The sequence below is a fragment of the Medicago sativa genome, chromosome 8 (assembly GCF_051527215.1).
Source record: "Medicago sativa cultivar Bolivia chromosome 8, Bolivia_mono, whole genome shotgun sequence".
Taxonomy (NCBI): Eukaryota; Viridiplantae; Streptophyta; class Magnoliopsida; order Fabales; family Fabaceae; genus Medicago; species Medicago sativa.
In genome coordinates this window covers 77,304,201-77,320,623 of record NC_140756.1, presented here as the reverse complement: position 1 = coordinate 77,320,623, position 16,423 = coordinate 77,304,201, and the positions used below count along the sequence as shown (strand labels likewise).

The 16,423-nt window shown below is 34.0% G+C and overlaps 3 protein-coding genes and 1 long non-coding RNA gene across 8 annotated transcripts; 3 read left to right on the top strand and 1 right to left on the bottom strand.

The window, feature by feature from the left end:
* Positions 1–4,023: 4,023 nt before the first annotated feature.
* On the top strand, positions 4,024–7,187 carry LOC146901742 (protein KINESIN LIGHT CHAIN-RELATED 3-like). Of its 2 annotated transcripts, XM_085734737.1 has the most exons (3): positions 4,024–4,205; positions 4,562–6,422; positions 6,783–7,187. In XM_085734737.1, exons 2-3 carry the CDS (start codon positions 4,588–4,590, stop codon positions 6,964–6,966), a joined length of 2,019 nt encoding a protein of 672 aa, XP_085590863.1. In that variant the 5' UTR covers positions 4,024–4,205; positions 4,562–4,587; the 3' UTR covers positions 6,967–7,187. The 2 variants fall into 2 exon arrangements, with proteins under 2 accessions (XP_085590863.1, XP_085590864.1); XM_085734738.1 differs by lacking the exon at positions 4,024–4,205 and having other exon boundaries at positions 4,392–6,422.
* Positions 7,188–7,629: 442 nt separating this feature from the next.
* PEX14 (peroxin 14) lies at positions 7,630–14,263 on the top strand. 4 transcript variants are annotated; one of them, XM_085738367.1, is made up of 12 exons: positions 7,630–7,854; positions 8,878–9,122; positions 9,218–9,257; positions 9,396–9,589; positions 9,758–9,947; positions 10,095–10,184; positions 10,649–10,686; positions 10,817–10,859; positions 10,941–11,008; positions 12,742–12,786; positions 13,029–13,097; positions 13,499–14,263. In XM_085738367.1, exons 1-12 carry the CDS (start codon positions 7,788–7,790, stop codon positions 13,973–13,975), a joined length of 1,566 nt encoding a protein of 521 aa, XP_085594493.1. In that variant the 5' UTR covers positions 7,630–7,787; the 3' UTR covers positions 13,976–14,263. The 4 variants fall into 4 exon arrangements, with proteins under 4 accessions (XP_085594493.1, XP_085594494.1, XP_085594495.1 ...); XM_085738368.1 differs by lacking the exon at positions 13,029–13,097; XM_085738369.1 differs by lacking the exons at positions 10,649–10,686; positions 10,817–10,859.
* Positions 12,404–12,820, bottom strand: LOC146901741 (uncharacterized). The gene is made up of 2 exons (XR_015023803.1): positions 12,687–12,820; positions 12,404–12,587 (listed from the first exon to the last, which is right to left on the bottom strand). It is a non-coding gene; the product is annotated as an uncharacterized LOC146901741 (long non-coding RNA).
* Positions 14,264–14,324: 61 nt separating the features above from the next.
* Positions 14,325–16,392, top strand: LOC146901739 (uncharacterized). The gene is made up of 2 exons (XM_085737080.1): positions 14,325–14,343; positions 15,691–16,392. The coding sequence occupies exons 1-2, from the start codon at positions 14,325–14,327 to the stop codon at positions 16,287–16,289; spliced, it is 618 nt and encodes a 205-aa protein (XP_085593206.1). The 3' UTR covers positions 16,290–16,392.
* Positions 16,393–16,423: the final 31 nt, after the last annotated feature.

The following is a 16,423-nucleotide window of genomic DNA, read 5'->3' as shown; positions in this document are numbered from 1 at the left end:
TCTCTTTCACACCTCTATATAAAGGAGTGAAGACCTAGAGATTTGGTAATGCATGAACGCTGAACGAAAGACTCATAACATTTTTACAAGTACCAAACCTCTGCTGAAATTGTTCTGCATTCACTTAGAATTTCTTTGTCTTATAGTCATATCTTAGAAATTCTTAAGTCCATTGAGTCTGTATCTGATTTGTATTGTGAGCACCTCTGATTGTATATCAAGTGTTCAACCTTAAACAATTTTCTGTGTAATTTTGTTTAGTTAGGAAGTCTCTTGCAATTGTGCTTGAGCAGGAAGTCTCTTGATTGTGTTCTTGAGCAAAGGAAGTCTCTAGCTTGTGTGCTTGAGCAAAGGAAGTCTCTTGCTTGTGTGCTTGAGCAATTGTAATCAGATATTACTCTTAGTGAAATCTCCTTGGAAGTGCAAGGGGGACTGGACTACTTCCGGATTGTGAAAGGAACCAGTATAATTGCTTTGTGTCGTTCTTCTTCTCTCTCTCTGTTTTATTCCGCTGCATTTAGATTCTGATTATCACTTCATAAGCTGTCTCGCTTAGCTTCTGATCAGTGTGTTCAGTTTTTAGGAGAAACGAAGAATTTTTCTAAAACACAATTCAACCCCCCTTCTTGTGTTTTTCTCACCTTCATAAGTTATAGCATAATGAATGTATAGTAACCAATAAAAGTAGCATGATAAAGTTTAAGTTAGCCCTAATTTAAAATAATGATAGCAAATCGATAAGGTCATAGTCTAGTTATTGTTAACGTTTTACATTCATCATCATACGTTACAAAATATTTCATGGTAAACGACATTTGATAGGGAGAACACTCTTCTTTCTTCTATATCCATATCAGATGCATCACTTAGAAGTCTAACATTTTGATCTTAATGCTAATAATCCTGATTGTCTCCTATTAATTGTGACGCTGTCAATTCCATCACGTTTATCAATTACATTAATACTCATTCTGCATCTCATAAATAAACGTAAGAGTCACCTTAGGCAATAAAAATTTGGTCAATACGAATTAATGTCATAATAAACTGTCAATTTAAATCTACTTTGCACTCTTTCATTAGTGTGACAGCATTTGCTACTCGCATAGTAGTACTGAACACGTTAGAAATTATCATGCAAATGGCTTTTTATCCATTGATAAGTGTCGGAAGAACTTTGTTCTAATTATGTATCTTATATCCTTCTCATATTAGCTGGTGATTAATAGATCAATCGAATATCCATTTGTTTATATATGCTTGTTTCCACACTATGCATCTGTAACTGTATAAAGTTCTAATCCTTAAAAGTATTGTATCAAGTTCCAACCCTTATAATTATACGATACAGATGAAAAGTGAGATTGGTTGGCTTTATATCACACTAAGTCAAAATTCATTAGTGTATTTGATGAAATATAAAGGAATGCCTTTTCTTTTTAACATCTTCCCTTACAAAACTAACTTATAATACGGTATTTGCTATTAAGTTGCAGCTCATAACAATGAAAACTGGAACTGTAGCAACAATTGTAAATCGATTATAACACAAACGAAATCATGAGGATTGATAAAATACTTAGTTTGGATTGCAAAACCATCAACATAAAGGCATTAGATGATAACTAAAAGTACTTGCAACCAAAATAAAAACAATCAAGCAACATTGAATAAAGTTGCAATTTGAACAGATGCAAAATGGCAATAGGACCAAAATTGCACAAATGCAAATTACACGCAACCAATCACAATTTTGTTTGACGGACTCAACCTTCACACGGATAATTTTTATCGTAATTGGATCCAATGGAGCTGTAAAAACATGAAGAAAAAAAATGTTATTTTAAAGTCCGAATGAACACGCAGAATAAGCATCGAACATAAATAGATTACTAACATTTCAATGCAACACCAACATGGTTTCAACATCATGTTCAGCCATTAGAGGTTTGATAAAATTCGTTATAGCTGTATGTAAACTGCAAACAAAGGAGGGTGTCAACGCACGTGTATATATAGAGTGGAATGGAGAGTTTGAATCATAGTTATATGTGTACATAGAGGATGATGATTGGGTAGTTTGAATCTCATATTCATTGCATAAATGTATATCAAAGGTCATGATAAATGCTTGGGTGTTTAATGGTTAGTTGGGAGTGATAGAAGTCAACATTCTTGTAATTATTGTTGTAGTTATTTGTATTTATTATAATTCATGTTTGTCATTATTTGTATTTATTCTCATTCACGATCGCATTAAATGATAGCAAGGGAGAGAAAACTTGGAGTGTTTAGGGCTAAATGCTAGCTTGACCCGTAGGGGGTTGTTATGGGATCTACGGCTGAAACGTAGGGGGTTGTTGACTGACTTGATTAGCATTAACTACGCCTTCAATTGCATTAAAAGTGTGTTATTCGTTTTTAATTGGCATTAACTAAGTTATATGAGAGAAAATGAGGAGTTTGAAAATAGAGTTTGAATCAACGGGTGTGATCAAGTGTGAAAATAGAGTTTGAATCAACGGGTGAGATTAGATTAGCAATAAATATATGTTTAGGAGGGAAAAATGCTAAGGATTAGGGTAAATTAGGGTAAATTAGTGCAAACATGTTCGCTTTTATATGATATATCTACGGGTGAGAGTTTGAATCAACGGGTGTGATCAAGTGTGAAAATAGAGTTTGAACGGGTGAGATTAGATTAGCAATTAGTGCAGGGGGTTGTTGACCGATTTGATTAGCATTTATTACGTCTTCAATTGCATTAACTAAGTTATATGAGAGAACATTTTCAGAGTTTGAATCAATGGGTGTGATCAAGTGTGAAAATAGAGTTTGAACGGGTGAGATTAGATTAGCAATTAGTGCAGGGGGTTGTTGTCCGACTTGATTAACATTTAATACGTCTTCAATTGCATTAACTAAGTTATATGAGAGAACATTTTCAGAGTTTGAATCAACGGGTGTGATCAAGTGTGAAAATAGAGTTTGAACAGGTGAGATTAGATTAGCAATTAGTGTAGGGCGTTGTTGACCGACTTGATTAGCATTTAATACGTCTTCCATTGCATTAACTAAGTTATATGAGAGAATATTTTTAGAGTTTGAATCAACGGGTGTGATCAAGTGTGAAAATAGAGTTTGAACGGATGAGATTAGATTAACAATTAGTACATGTTTAGGAGGGAAAAATTCTAGGGATTAGGGCAAAGTAGGGTGAATTAGGGCAAACATGGTAGCCAACCAAGTCTAGCTTTTATAATAAAGGATTTGTATATTTATTTCCTTGGGAATTGAATTCTTTGATTTTTCTAAAGAATAATTTCTTTATTAAGAATCCTTAAAGAGTGTCCGGAGGCACTCGTTAGTAAGACTCTTATTTTTATTGTTGTGGATTCTCATTGTTGTGTATTGTTCTTGTGTTAGTGGGATTTTATTAATTTTTTTAATTGATAATTTAAATAACATTATAATAAGGTTTATCCCAATGAGGGAAATTTCCATTTTGGTTTTTATGGGAGTGTTGGTTGGTCGAACGTGTGACATACATAGATTCAAGCCCTCTTAATTGGGATCAAGTTGTGTTGGTAAGCGAGTTTTAGAAAAGTAATTAGTTATTCTAAATCTCTTCATATGGTCAAGTTGGTGACTATTAGAACACATTGATATCACCATAATGCTAATATGCTGGAGACTATCAAAGATTACATAGAGAATAATTGGATTTTGTTTTGAAACATACTCTTCCTGAAGAGAATGCTTGTGCGAATATCCTTTGTATAGACTCTTTGATTATTGTTAATAAATTTTTCCTAGTTTATCTTTGGTGCTTTTAACAAGCACCCAAAGAGTGTCCTTTATTAAGACTTAGTTTTTTTTTTTTTTTTTTCATCTCATGTAACCCAAAAAGAAGGGTTTATATTTATTTAATAAATAAATTGAAATGTGGGAATGCCATGTGGCATTGGGAGTTAGAGGAAGGGGAAAAATGACAAAGCAGAGGATCACAGACCGTTGCAGGTTGCGCGCAGTTAGTTGGTTTGTGAAGAAGTTCCATTCCAACTCTGCAAAACCAAAAAACCTTTTATTTTTATATAATTTTTCTTTAATTTGTTTTGATTTCAATCCTTCTTATTTTACATTTCCTTCTGGTTTTTATCTCCGCTTCATATCTCTCTCTTGGTTTGGTGCTCATTGTTGTTAAGGTATTTCTTCTCATATATTTATTTTCTTTCAATCTATATTCTTCTATTCAATGCATCCAATCCCAATATCAGAAAATGGAAATTTGGAACGTATATTTATTGATTTTCTTATCTTTCATCTATTTATTTTTGTTACCTCCTTGGTTATGCATGTGTTTTTTTAATTAATCATGAACAACTTGTTCGTATTGTTCATTGTCAAAAAAAGTTATTGTAACATGCAATTCTAACTTATTAATTGATCAATGATTTAAACCCTTGCATGCATTTATCTTATAACATGTGTTTTTTTATTATTCCTAAATGTTTTTGGGGGTTTTGTTTTGTGGAATCTTAACCATGATTTATTTTTGTAGGTTCTTTGATTCCTAGGAAATCAAAGATGCCAGGTATTGTTCCAATTGAAGGAAATAAAATGAATGAACTTGAGAACCCTTCACCCTCTAAGAACATATATAATAAAATCAATTCACCAAGAATACCATTGAGCCCACAAACACCTAAAAGTGTTGAGAGGTTTCATGAAATTGTACATGATGCAAGACGTTCGCGTCGAACACGCTCAAGTCAAAGCTTTGGATCTGATAGTGATTGGTCTTTAACTGATTCAGAATTTAGCCATATTAGTGGAGAACAAATGAGGAAGATGGAGATAGTGAAAGAGGAAATGGTGAAAAAGATACTGAGGGATTCTAGCAGTGAAACACCATCAATATCAAGAGCTAAGGGAAAAAATCCTCCTTCAAAACCTCCTGTTGAAAGGAAGAATGGAAACAATCCTTTGAGAAAACAAAGTACAACAGTTACTAATCGTGTTGTAAAACCTAAGAATGCTTCTATTGGAAGATCAAGGTCACAAAGTCGAGTCGACGATTCTAAGGAATCAACATTTGATAATCCTGAGCTTGGACCATTTTTATTAAAGAAAGCAAGGGATTTGATTTCATTAGGAGAGAATCCGAGGAAAGCTCTCGAGTTATCGCTTCAAGCGATGAAATTGTTTGAGAATTCTGCAAATGGGAAACCGAGTTTGGATCTGGTTATGTGTTTACATGTTACTGCAGCAATATATTGCAGTTTGGGTCATTATAATGAGGCAATTCCAATTTTAGAGCGATCGATCGAAATTCCTGTTGTTGAGGAAGGCCAGCAACAGGCAATTGCGAAATTCGCCAGTCACATGCAACTTGGAGACACTTATGCTATGCTAGGCCAACTTGAGAATTCAATTATGTGTTACAATAATGGGTTGGAAGTACAAAGAAAGGTTTTGGGAGTAACTGATCCAAGAGTTGGTGAAACTTGTAGGTATGTAGCAGAAGCTAATTTTCAAGCATTGCAATTTGACGAAGCAGAGAGGCTGTGTCAAATTGCTCTTGATATTCATAGAGAAAATGGTTCACCCTCTTCTCTTGAAGAGGCAGCGGATAGAAGGTTGATGGGTCTTATATGTGAAACTAATGGAAATCATGAAGCAGCATTGGAGCACCTTGTTTTAGCAAGCATGGCAATGGTATCAAATGGCCAAGAAGTGGAAGTGGCGTCTGTTGATTGCAGCATTGGAGACACATTCCTATCATTGGCTCGATACGACGAGGCCATCTTGGCGTATAAAAAAGCGTTAGCGGTTTTCAAGACTCACAAAGGAGGGAATCATCCTTCGGTTGGATCGGTCTTTGTACGTTTGGCTGAGTTGTATAATAGAACATGGAAGGTAAGGGAATCAAAATTATATTGTGAAAATGCACTTAAAATCTATGAAAATCCCATGCCTGGCGTTCCTTCAGAAGAGATTGCTAGTGGTCTTGTGAACGTTGCAGCTATTTACGAGTCAATGAATGAGCTTGAACAAGCACTCGAGTTACTGCACAAGGCACTAGAGATACATAATGATGCCCCTGGCCAACAGAACACAATTGCAGGAATTGAAGCTCAAATGGGGGTCATATACTATGTGTTGGGAAACCAGACTGAATCTTACAATGCTTTCAAGAATGCTGTCTCAAAGCTTCGAGCTACGGGAGAGAAAAAATCGGCTTTCTTTGGTTTTGTTCTTAATCAAATGGGCCTTTGTTGTGTGCAACTTAATGCCTTGAGCGAGGCTGTCAAATTATTTGAAGAAGCAAAGATTGTTTTGGAACAAGAGTACGGTCCTTATCACCCTGAAACTCTTGGGGTATATAGCAATCTTGCTGGCACATATGATGCAATTGGCAGGTATACATTCTTAGTTTGTGACTGTCTTTTTTTGTTGTTATACTTATACCCACGTTTGTTTGCAAGTATTACTTCAAGAGTTGAATATTTGCACCCCTTTCATGATATTGAGGCATTATCCAAAGCAAGCTATAGTTATTTGTGATGTTGTATATATATTTTACTAGATCTAATAATCAAGTAGGGCCACTAATGTTCAAAATTAGTATAATGTCTATTATTTGAATAAACCAACCCACAGTATATGGTATGTAGTTTCTTGCTTCGCGGTTTTTGAGATTTATATAGGTTAGATATGATCAAATAAGAAATGATTATGTGAAAGTTATTTTGTTCATGTACTATGATATGCTATTTCAGGATGGACGATGCAATTGATATTATGGAGTACATTGTAGTTGTGAGGGAGGAAAAACTTGGGACAGCACACTTTGATGTTGTTGATGAGAAGAGAAGGTTGGAAGTATTGTTGAAGGAAACAGGCAGAGTTCGGAACAGAAAAACCAAGTCACTTGAGATTCTTCTTGATGTTAATGAGGACTAATGATGAAACACTGCGCTTTAATGTAGCTCTAGAAAAGCTAGGTAATAAGCATAATTGATTAAGAACTAGTCATTGTGGTAGTTTTATGGGGCTGAAATTGAATGATTGGAGCTTAATGATTTATTTGTATTGAATTATGCTATCTTATTTGTAGATACAATGTAATTAATCGCATTCTTCCTTTTTCAGATTAATTATAAGATTTTGATATGTTTTGATCAGTTTTTTTTTTTTTTAATATTTAACAAAATTGATTTGCTAACTTATAGAATCATATGATCTCCATCCATTTTTGTAAGCAACTCTTCCATGAATGTAAAATGATATGTATGAAAAATGGTGAATGGAGTATCATAGTAGGATATCTCATCTTCAATATGACACGACATGATACTTAAAAAAGGAAGAGCCCTTATACAAAGACCACCTTAGATGACATACACACACTTAATATTAAGAATTGAATTGCGATTTTGAATCTGCATCCCATCATATCTAATGTATTGCATCCGAGTTGTACTTACAAGATCTAAAACTAAAAAAATCAATGAAAAAATGATAATAAAATAAGTAGTTTAATGTTTAAGTTGACTAGACATAAAAAAAAAAAAAAAAAAAAAGATGTGGAATGGAATAGATAGATCATGGAAGAGAGAGAGAAACATAATGGTTTGGCATGTTTCGAACAAACAACGAGATGATATACTTGGAGAAGTGCAAATAAAACCCAAACTCTCTTTCTCTTTGTTTTATTCAACAAAATCCACCCACTCGCTTCACTGTCATCCCAACCGCTAAGGATTGAGTGAGTAGCTTCATTCATGGCAACCCAATCACCACCACCACCAACACCTCTTCCCTCTCCCACCGCCACCGATGAAAATCAAGGTTTCAATTTCTATCTCCTTTTTTATTCATTTCATTTCATTTCATCGATCGCACTAGAATCCGTAATTGCATCGCTACTCTGATACTAGTATCTTACTGATTCTACTTTTCACTTTCAATAACACTTTTTTGCTCTTTTTTTAAATACATGACTATCGATTTTTATTAATCAAACTGACACTAATACCGTCTCCGAGGGTTATAAGGCTAAGCTCTTACCACTGAGTTAGCACCTCAGGTGTCTAGTGATTGATCATCAACACCACGGCAATTTCATATTGTTTCTCGGTTTCTCCGATTCTTGAAGTTTCCCTTAAACTGTGTTTTGGGATCATTAAACAAGATTTGAATTTTGACACATTTCAATTTATTATTTTGAAAAAGCGTCTCGACAATTTATGGTTTCAATTTCCATACAGACTATTAGGGAAAACATACTTTCTCTTGGAGTTTGTCCCTAACTTTAGTTTGGAAGGATCATATAACTTGGTAATCTAGTAATCTGTTCTTGGGAAATGTAGAATATCTATTGTGGTTGTGATATTTATGTTATGTGTCTTGTAATATGCTTTTCTTAATTTTTCTACAACTTGCATAAGTTTGATGCTGTCTTGATTTCTTTAGCTTAGTCAACAACATTGATCTTCATTTCAATTGGAACTGTTCATGTCCGCTATTCTTAATATCGTTTCAATTGGATAATTTCAATGTGCCTCATTTAAATTGATCTCCTATAGCCCCATTTATTTAAGGGAAATGCTAACAAGTGAAGTGCCCTTAAGAAGTTGAAAATGGAAACTTTACCTTGGAACAGACATGTAATGATAAATTATATTTTTCAACAGATTCCTTATTTTTCTTATACCAAAGATTATGTTGGTGTCATCATTTTACCGTACCGTTGTTGAATTTTTCCTTGATTGATTGATAGGATTTGCTAGCAGAATGTTACAGATAAGGTGCCAGATATATTGTTTTGGTTATGATAACATTGATTTGCTGACTCTCTTTTTTGAGATTTAGGTGCTGAAATTATCCAACCGTCAAACATGGATCAGCAAAATGCCGGAGATGAGTCTGTTAAACCCATGTCATCTACATCAGTCTTTGTGAACTCAGAACCAATGCGGGAAGAACAAGTTCAGAATGCTGTGAAATTTCTATCACACCCAAAAGTTAAAGGTTCGCCCGTCATGTACAGGCGGTCATTTTTGGAGAAGAAGGGTCTTACGAAGGAGGAGATTGATGAAGCCTTTCGGCGTGTGCCTGTAAGCCAGGGCTTTGTTATTGTAAATTAATTATCTTTCAGTCGGTTTCCCATATGTTCATCTTTTTTAATCCTTACCTTGATTAAATATCACAGGATTCAGCTCCAACTGTGCAGACATCTGGTGTAACTCAAGGTGAAACATTTAAATGTTGTACTTTTCCTTTGGGCTGAGTCAGATTGCTCGTGAAATCTCTATTGGATTAGTTTCGAATAAACTAGATGTGTTCTTGCTTCGGTTACATTTTAAACATGGCTATTATAATGCTAACAGATGGGCAATTGAAATCACCATCAAATGTTCAGCAACAAGCCCAACAGCAAAATTTGCAGCCAGTTTTACCTGCTTCTACTGGTGTTAATACTTCATCTGGAGCCTTATCACGAACCAGATTTCACTGGTCCCATGCCCTTATGCTAGTTGGATTCCTGACTGCTTCAGGTGCTGGAACAGTTTTAATAATCAAGGTATTACCACCAACTGTTATGCATGATGCCATCTAAATCAGTATCTTAATGGTTGAGTATAATTTTCAGTTTTTTTTTCCTTTCTTGTACTTGATGTCTTGTTAAATGTACAAGTTTTATCACATTTTTTTTTATCCTTCTGAACTTTAAGCATACTTCATGTTTTAGAAATCACTTCTTCCTCGGTTAAAATCATGGATACGCAAGGTTGTCTTAGACGAAGATGATGAACAATCAAAGAAAACTGACAACAAACCAACTTTGGTTGAAGAAGCCGCTCAAGCTGCTAAATCAGCAGCAGCCGCAGCTGCAGATGTGGCAAAAGCAAGCCAAGAAATGCTGGCTTCAAAGGGTGAAGGTGGGTTTTGTGGAACTTTAATTTGCATTACATAAAATGTCTTCGTTTTGTTTTGATACCTCTACTCTTGCCGAGCATCTTTTATTCTGAGAAATTACTGTAATTATTGGCTCATTGTCATTGCAACATCTGATTTATACTTTGCAGAAAGGAAATACTTTGTGGAAGTTGTGGGTCTTTTAGATAAGCAAGTACAAGAAATGAAGTTAATGACAAATGCAATAAGAAGATTGGAAGGTAATGGGGCATTGCCATTTAATATATCGGGCTGACCTGAAAAGTTTCCAATGCTTTTCATATTTTATTTTGGTTTTCATTTATGACTTGCCAATAGAGCTTGCGTATTTGTTAATAAAGCATGTGGCTGTGTAATTGGGGAACTTGTTATGTATAACCCCTTAAGAGTACAACATGGTGGTTCATGCTGACCAAGAGCTTTGACAAATTTTATCTATGTTTTTAATATTGTAAATCGATTTCTGGCTTTATGACTGTATCAGGAAACCCATTTATTCCCTTGAATTTGATTTCATAAAACTGTTTTAGGCTTCCTGATAAATTTTGGTGGCATCATGTCAGAAATTATTGTGTATTTATGCTGGAATTGTTTACCAGTTATTTAGAATTTTGAAGTTATTGTTGAATATCTGTTTCTACCAAATTATGGAACAAAATGTACCTTCTTATGATATCTGTCTCAGGGCAAGAAGATCTCCGAGTCAGTCAAACGAGTTTGAAGGTCAGATATAAATAGAACTCGGGACTGTCTCATTCTCTTTTATGAAAATTTTTGCACACCTTTTCTGATCCTGATTTGCGTTGTCTTATGTTTAACTTTTGTCGGCATGTTTTATTTTAAATACACGCAGCAACTGGTTGCGAATGGCAAGGCGGACTATGACTTGCGTTCAGGTTGTAATATTGATTATTAGATCTTAACTAAATTAGTCTTATTCTGAATTATGTTACCGATCATTAGAATGTTGTATGCAGTGAGATCATTATCCCCACCTGCACCTGTTGAACCGTCAGGTCCTCCTCATCCGAAGTCATATATGGAGGTAGTATTTTATATTGCATATTTGCATGTATAGTTAATTGTTTTTCACCTATTTGCCTTGCCTTGCCTTGCCTTTTACTTCTGAGTCATATCTAAATGCTTGCCATTTCAGCATTGTCTTCATGTCTTTTAGATCGCTTCTATTATAATAATCAAAATATAACATTTAGACATTAATTGCTTTGGGATACGACTATGGATTATAACTTTCTGTTATTTATGTTGTGTTTCTTAGTTTTGCTTCTGAAAATACCCAAGTCAGGGTGGGCATAATTGGAAATTTTTAACTGGATGAAATGAAACAGTGATTTAAATCTATTGTGCTATTTTTTGTTTGTTTGTTTGTTTGTTGGTGCTGGTTAATGGTTATTACAATCTTGAGTATCGGTTGCATAATTAATGTCCAATTAACTCACCTGTTAGCTGATTGAAGTATTTAAGAGTATTTGCTTCAAATGTCATTCTCCTTGTTGTCTCTTTTAATTAATAAATACACTGGTTTGATCCTTCATGAGAATGCTCCCTTCAATTCATGGTACTGAACCTTTCCTTCTGATTTTATTGTTATTTATTTTTGTTTTCTTGGATATTTCATTTTTCTTCGATTTGTACATTTTCTTTTCTGTCTCTAATTTAATTTCTCGAAACTATCAACCAAATCCTTTTCAAAGACATCATATTTATAATCATGATTAAGATTAGCTATTCTTGTTTGGATTGCAATCAAACTATCTAAGGGTCTGTTTCTCCCTGCAACACAAGTTGAGTGAAGCCTCAAAATTAGTATTTCCTTTGTTTTCTATAAACTATCAGCCAGCTTTCCCAATCTCTGCTTTGGTATAAGGAATCTAATATTGCCATTTATACACTGATTCTAGTAGTGCAGTGAAAACATCAATCAAAGCCTTGATCTGCTAGGTAGAGTTGATTATATTGATCAAACAACGCCACAATATCTATTCATGTATCATATACAAATATTATTCTTGATTGACATGGACCAAGCATTGACTCTAGTGGGAATATAATAAATTTTGCCAAATAGTTGAATCCATTCTCCCCTGTGGTCTGAATTAGAGAAGGCATTATATTGCTTTGCCCATTAAGCAGCAAGCTGATATGTCCCTGACCCAAGTTTTTTTCTAGGAGGGAGAAAGATGGCCTGCATTCAAACGGGATGAATGTAAAGACTGGTTGCATGTGTTTTAAAGGAGGGATAAAGTTGAAGGTCGTAGAGGGACTGTCACTACCTTCATTGCAGATGAAAAAACCAATGTGAAGTTTTTAACAGTTAGGACTTAGTAGCTGGTGTTATGAGATTGAAGAGGGAGTGATTGTGGTATCACCCCTAGAAATGGTGGACTAAATGTGAAGGGGAGGATAGGGGGTGAGAAGAGTTGGGCAATAATTGAATTTGAGAGGTTTTGGATGGGCAGGGGAATCTCTAGGCATCACAATTCACAGATCCCCAATTTTTATCTTTTATTTATTTTTTTATGAATTTTCCTGAGAATTCTGTAATTACACATATCTTCCTGAGTTGAGGAACTAGTCTCCAATACGTATGTAATTATGTACACCTTTAACTTAATAATGAATTCTGCAGTAATTAATGAATGTACATTTTCTTCGTATTTGTTAGGACAGTGTTATTCTTCTACGTAATTAATTATGCACACCTTTAACTTAATAATGAATGCTTGTAATATTATGTTTGACTTTTATCTTTTGCAGATAATGGCCATGGTCCAAAGAGGGGAGAAGCCTTCTAATATCAGAGTAAGCCTTTTAATCTGGATAAAACTTACTTGCATGTTAAAGCCATAAACCTGATTTGTGCACCATTGATATAAAATTATAAGAAAATTGATTGGGAAAAAAGTAATTAAAGTTTGATATGTTAGGAAAGGTGTCACTGTGAGGTAAAAGATTATGGTTCAAAAATAAAATTGCTCTTCTCTAATAGGTTTACCAATTTTATGTGGCCTGTTACTTGTGTAATACTCTGTTTTTTAATGCAGGAGATCAATGATTTACCCCCCAACCCTAGTCAACAGCCGTCAGATCCTCGCATATTGCCTAGATCCAAGGTTTATTACAAATTTGCCTTTTCTAATTACTTTAGGTTTATGAAATTTTTTATTTAACCAAGTTAAATACGTCTTTTTTTTAAACTTTGTTTTGGTTCATCTTTGAGGATTTTCTGTTAATATAACTCGTGCAATGATTCTTTTTTTAAACTTTTTGGTTCATCTTTGAGGATTTTCTATTAATATAACTCGTGCAATGATTCCTAGAAATTTCTGGTTCTGATTGCCATCAATGTGAAAAGTATAATTATGCAACTTGTAAAATTCTGGCTTCTATTCTAACAAGTATCAGCAAATACATCTATTGAAACATTAATTTGTGCATTAAGTTTCTTTTCTCAGTACCTTAGTGGTATTATTTAACATGAATCTGATTGTGTGTCTCAACTTCTCTTGGGCAGCCATGGGAGATTGGGCAGGTTCAAAACACGTCTAGCCAAGTGTTTCAGCCTCAATCAAATGGTGAAGAATCGTATATCAAGGTCCAAGATACCACTCAATCAAATGGGGATGACCCAACGCCCTGGTGGCAGAAGAAAAATGTCAAAATCAGAGAAATTGATGAAATTGAATATAATGGAGCACCAAATGGTTCTACATCCAGTCAGCAGCCCCTACAACGTGTGTGGGTTCCTCCTCAACCTCCACCAATAGCTATGGCGGGAGCTGCAGAAGCAATCAGGCGCCCAAAACAGGCTGTCCAAAAGGAGCAGGCGTCAGATAATCAGTCAGTAGCTCAATCTTCAGACATCTCTAATGGAGAGCATGAGATCCCAAAACCGTCGGAATCTGAAGGAGCTGTAGAGGGAAGCAATGTCGGTTCTGGTGAGATACAAGTATTACAAGAAGACAATGATACAACATATGAAGAGAAATGAAGGTGAAACATGAAGTTGGAAATAGAGCTTGAAGTAGTCCCAAATTCTGGATAAACTGGACACAGTCTGTTTCATGAACTGAACATCAATACAAGATGCATTAGTGGGTGTCTTTTTCATGAAAGAATATGGTACTAGAAGTATGCGCTATTATAGGTTTTATGATATATGTTATATTTTTTTAGTTATCAGCTAGCAGCTGCAAAATACCCGTATGGAATGCGATTATTATTATCATAGATTATCATATTTATAATATATATTTTAAAATACTTTCTTAGGTCAAAATATTTAAAAAATCTTTAGAATATGTACAGCGCACATCAAAATCAGCAACTAGGTGACTGAAATGCCAACTAAGAATCCAGGTATGCAATTAATGTGGCATCAAGGATAATGTATTAAATGTAACTAAGATAGATAAGGGCAAAATTATACAATTTGTCCCTTAGTTTAATTTTGGGTAACACTGTCTTATCTTTTTTTGTCCTGATTTAGTCATTTAAAGTATGTTATAAAATGACAATATCTTATCATTTTTTATGAGTTTTTTTTCAATGAAATCTGATTTTCTAGGTTCGTATGATGAAGATTTAGGTTTGTTTGAGTTTGATGAATTTTTTGGAGTTTTTGATTATTTTTTTCATAAAAAATGATAACTATGTTGACATTTTATAACATAAAGGACTAAATCGGGACAAAAAAAAATAAAGGATGAAAGTGTTACCTAAAATTAAGTTAAGGGACAAATTGTGTAATTTTGTTCATAAATAATTAAGTTAAGGGACAAATTGTGTAATTTTGTTCATAAATAAGGTTTGAACTATAAAATGAATTATTTCTAGATTATTTTTTGTGAATTTTATTAAATCCATGAAGTGGAAATTCAAAGTCTGAGTTTGAAGCATGCTTGAGAAAAGAAAGTTGAGAACAAGTTAACTACAGGTTTTTGTACCTTTCAAATTTTACACTATCCGCAATTTAATAGGTGAACTCATTGTGTTTCATGTTGTGTTAGTCTACTTAGGTTAAGTTTGCATGGGAAGAATACGTAAACTACTAAATGAACTTTTTTTTTTTTTTTGAAAAAACTACTAAGTAAACTAAGTTTGCGAGAGCAACGTGATTTTTGATATGATTGAAAATAAATTTCATTTTAGGAATACTTTGGTCATTTTAGAGGTGTAACCAGAATTTTTTTTGGATGCAACTAGAAATTGTCTTATGTTAATTATCTATTTCTCCTTCTTTTGCCATAAAAATGAGTTTAAAAAATAAGAACATATAAAGACTTATATGATAAGAAATAAGTATATTGAGAGATTTATATGACAATATTAACGTAATATTTTAACGCAAGATATTATTTTGACTAACATAATGTGCAATAAAAGACTATTTTAAAAATTCAATAATAACTATTATCTCTTAATCTTAAACATTGATAATTTTCTATATACCCGACGATGATGTATTTTTTTACAGGTGCATTTAATTATATTTTAACACATGCACGGATATATATATATATATATATATATATATATATATATATATATATATAATGCTACAAATTAAATTCATACAAATTAATATTAAGAATCTTTATGTTTTGCTATTGGTGTATATTCATGTAATTGTTATTTGAACTTAGAAATAAAATATTTTCTACTATAACCAAGAAATAAATATATTCATCTCTCTCAAAATGTAAGCAAAAATTGGTCAACAAAAATTATTGTTTTTGGAGAATAAGTGGAGTACGGAAGAAAAGTTGGGGTTTAAGCAAGTTTGGAAGAGTGTCGCACCTTCTAAGTTAGTGGCACTATCGTGGAAGTTATTGTTAGATCGAATTCCAACGAGGATTAATCTTAGTAGAAGACATGCTATCCCCCAAGAGGCGTCGTTGAGGTGTGTCTTGTGTGATGGAGATATGGAAACCTCAAACCATCTCTTTTTGCATTGTCTCTTTTTGCATTGTCCGGTGGTGAGAGGAGTGTGGTTAGAATTGTTTGGTTGGATTGATACCTACTTCATAATGCCCCCGAATTTGTTTATCCATTGGTTTTGTTGGAATGCGGGAGCAAGTAATAAGAAGATTTTGAGGGGCTTTAGATTAATTTGGCATGCCGCAATTTGGTTGATTTGGAAAGCTAGAAATGATAAAATCTTTAATGATAAGGTTTGTGAGGTGTTGAATATCGTGGATGAGATTAAGGTGTTGTCGTGGCGGTGGAGTCTTGCTCGTTTAAAGATTCCGGCGTGTTTATACTACGAGTGGTGTTGGAATCCAAGAGAGTGTCTTATGAGATAAGGGTGTGGTGCATGTGGTTTTTGGGCCTCGTCTTGAAGTTTTTGTTGGCTTTGTAGGAGGCTGTTTTCCTCTGTTACTGGTTGTCTTTTGGTCGCTAGGCATATTTGTTGTGTTTACTGTCATGACAGTAGCTG

Bases quoted from the DNA above. Each gene is read 5' to 3' on its own strand.
- LOC146901742 (XM_085734737.1), top strand. From the start codon at position 4,588: ATGCCAGGTATTGTTCCAATTGAAGGAAATAAAATGAATGAACTTGAG. The intron at 6,423-6,782 runs GTATACATTCTT...ATGCTATTTCAG, and splicing joins ACATATGATGCAATTGGCAG to GATGGACGATGCAATTGATA.
- PEX14 (XM_085738367.1), top strand. From the start codon at position 7,788: ATGGCAACCCAATCACCACCACCACCAACACCTCTTCCCTCTCCCACC. The intron at 10,687-10,816 runs GTCAGATATAAA...AAATACACGCAG, and splicing joins TCAGTCAAACGAGTTTGAAG to CAACTGGTTGCGAATGGCAA. The intron at 10,860-10,940 runs GTTGTAATATTG...TGTTGTATGCAG, and splicing joins GGACTATGACTTGCGTTCAG to TGAGATCATTATCCCCACCT.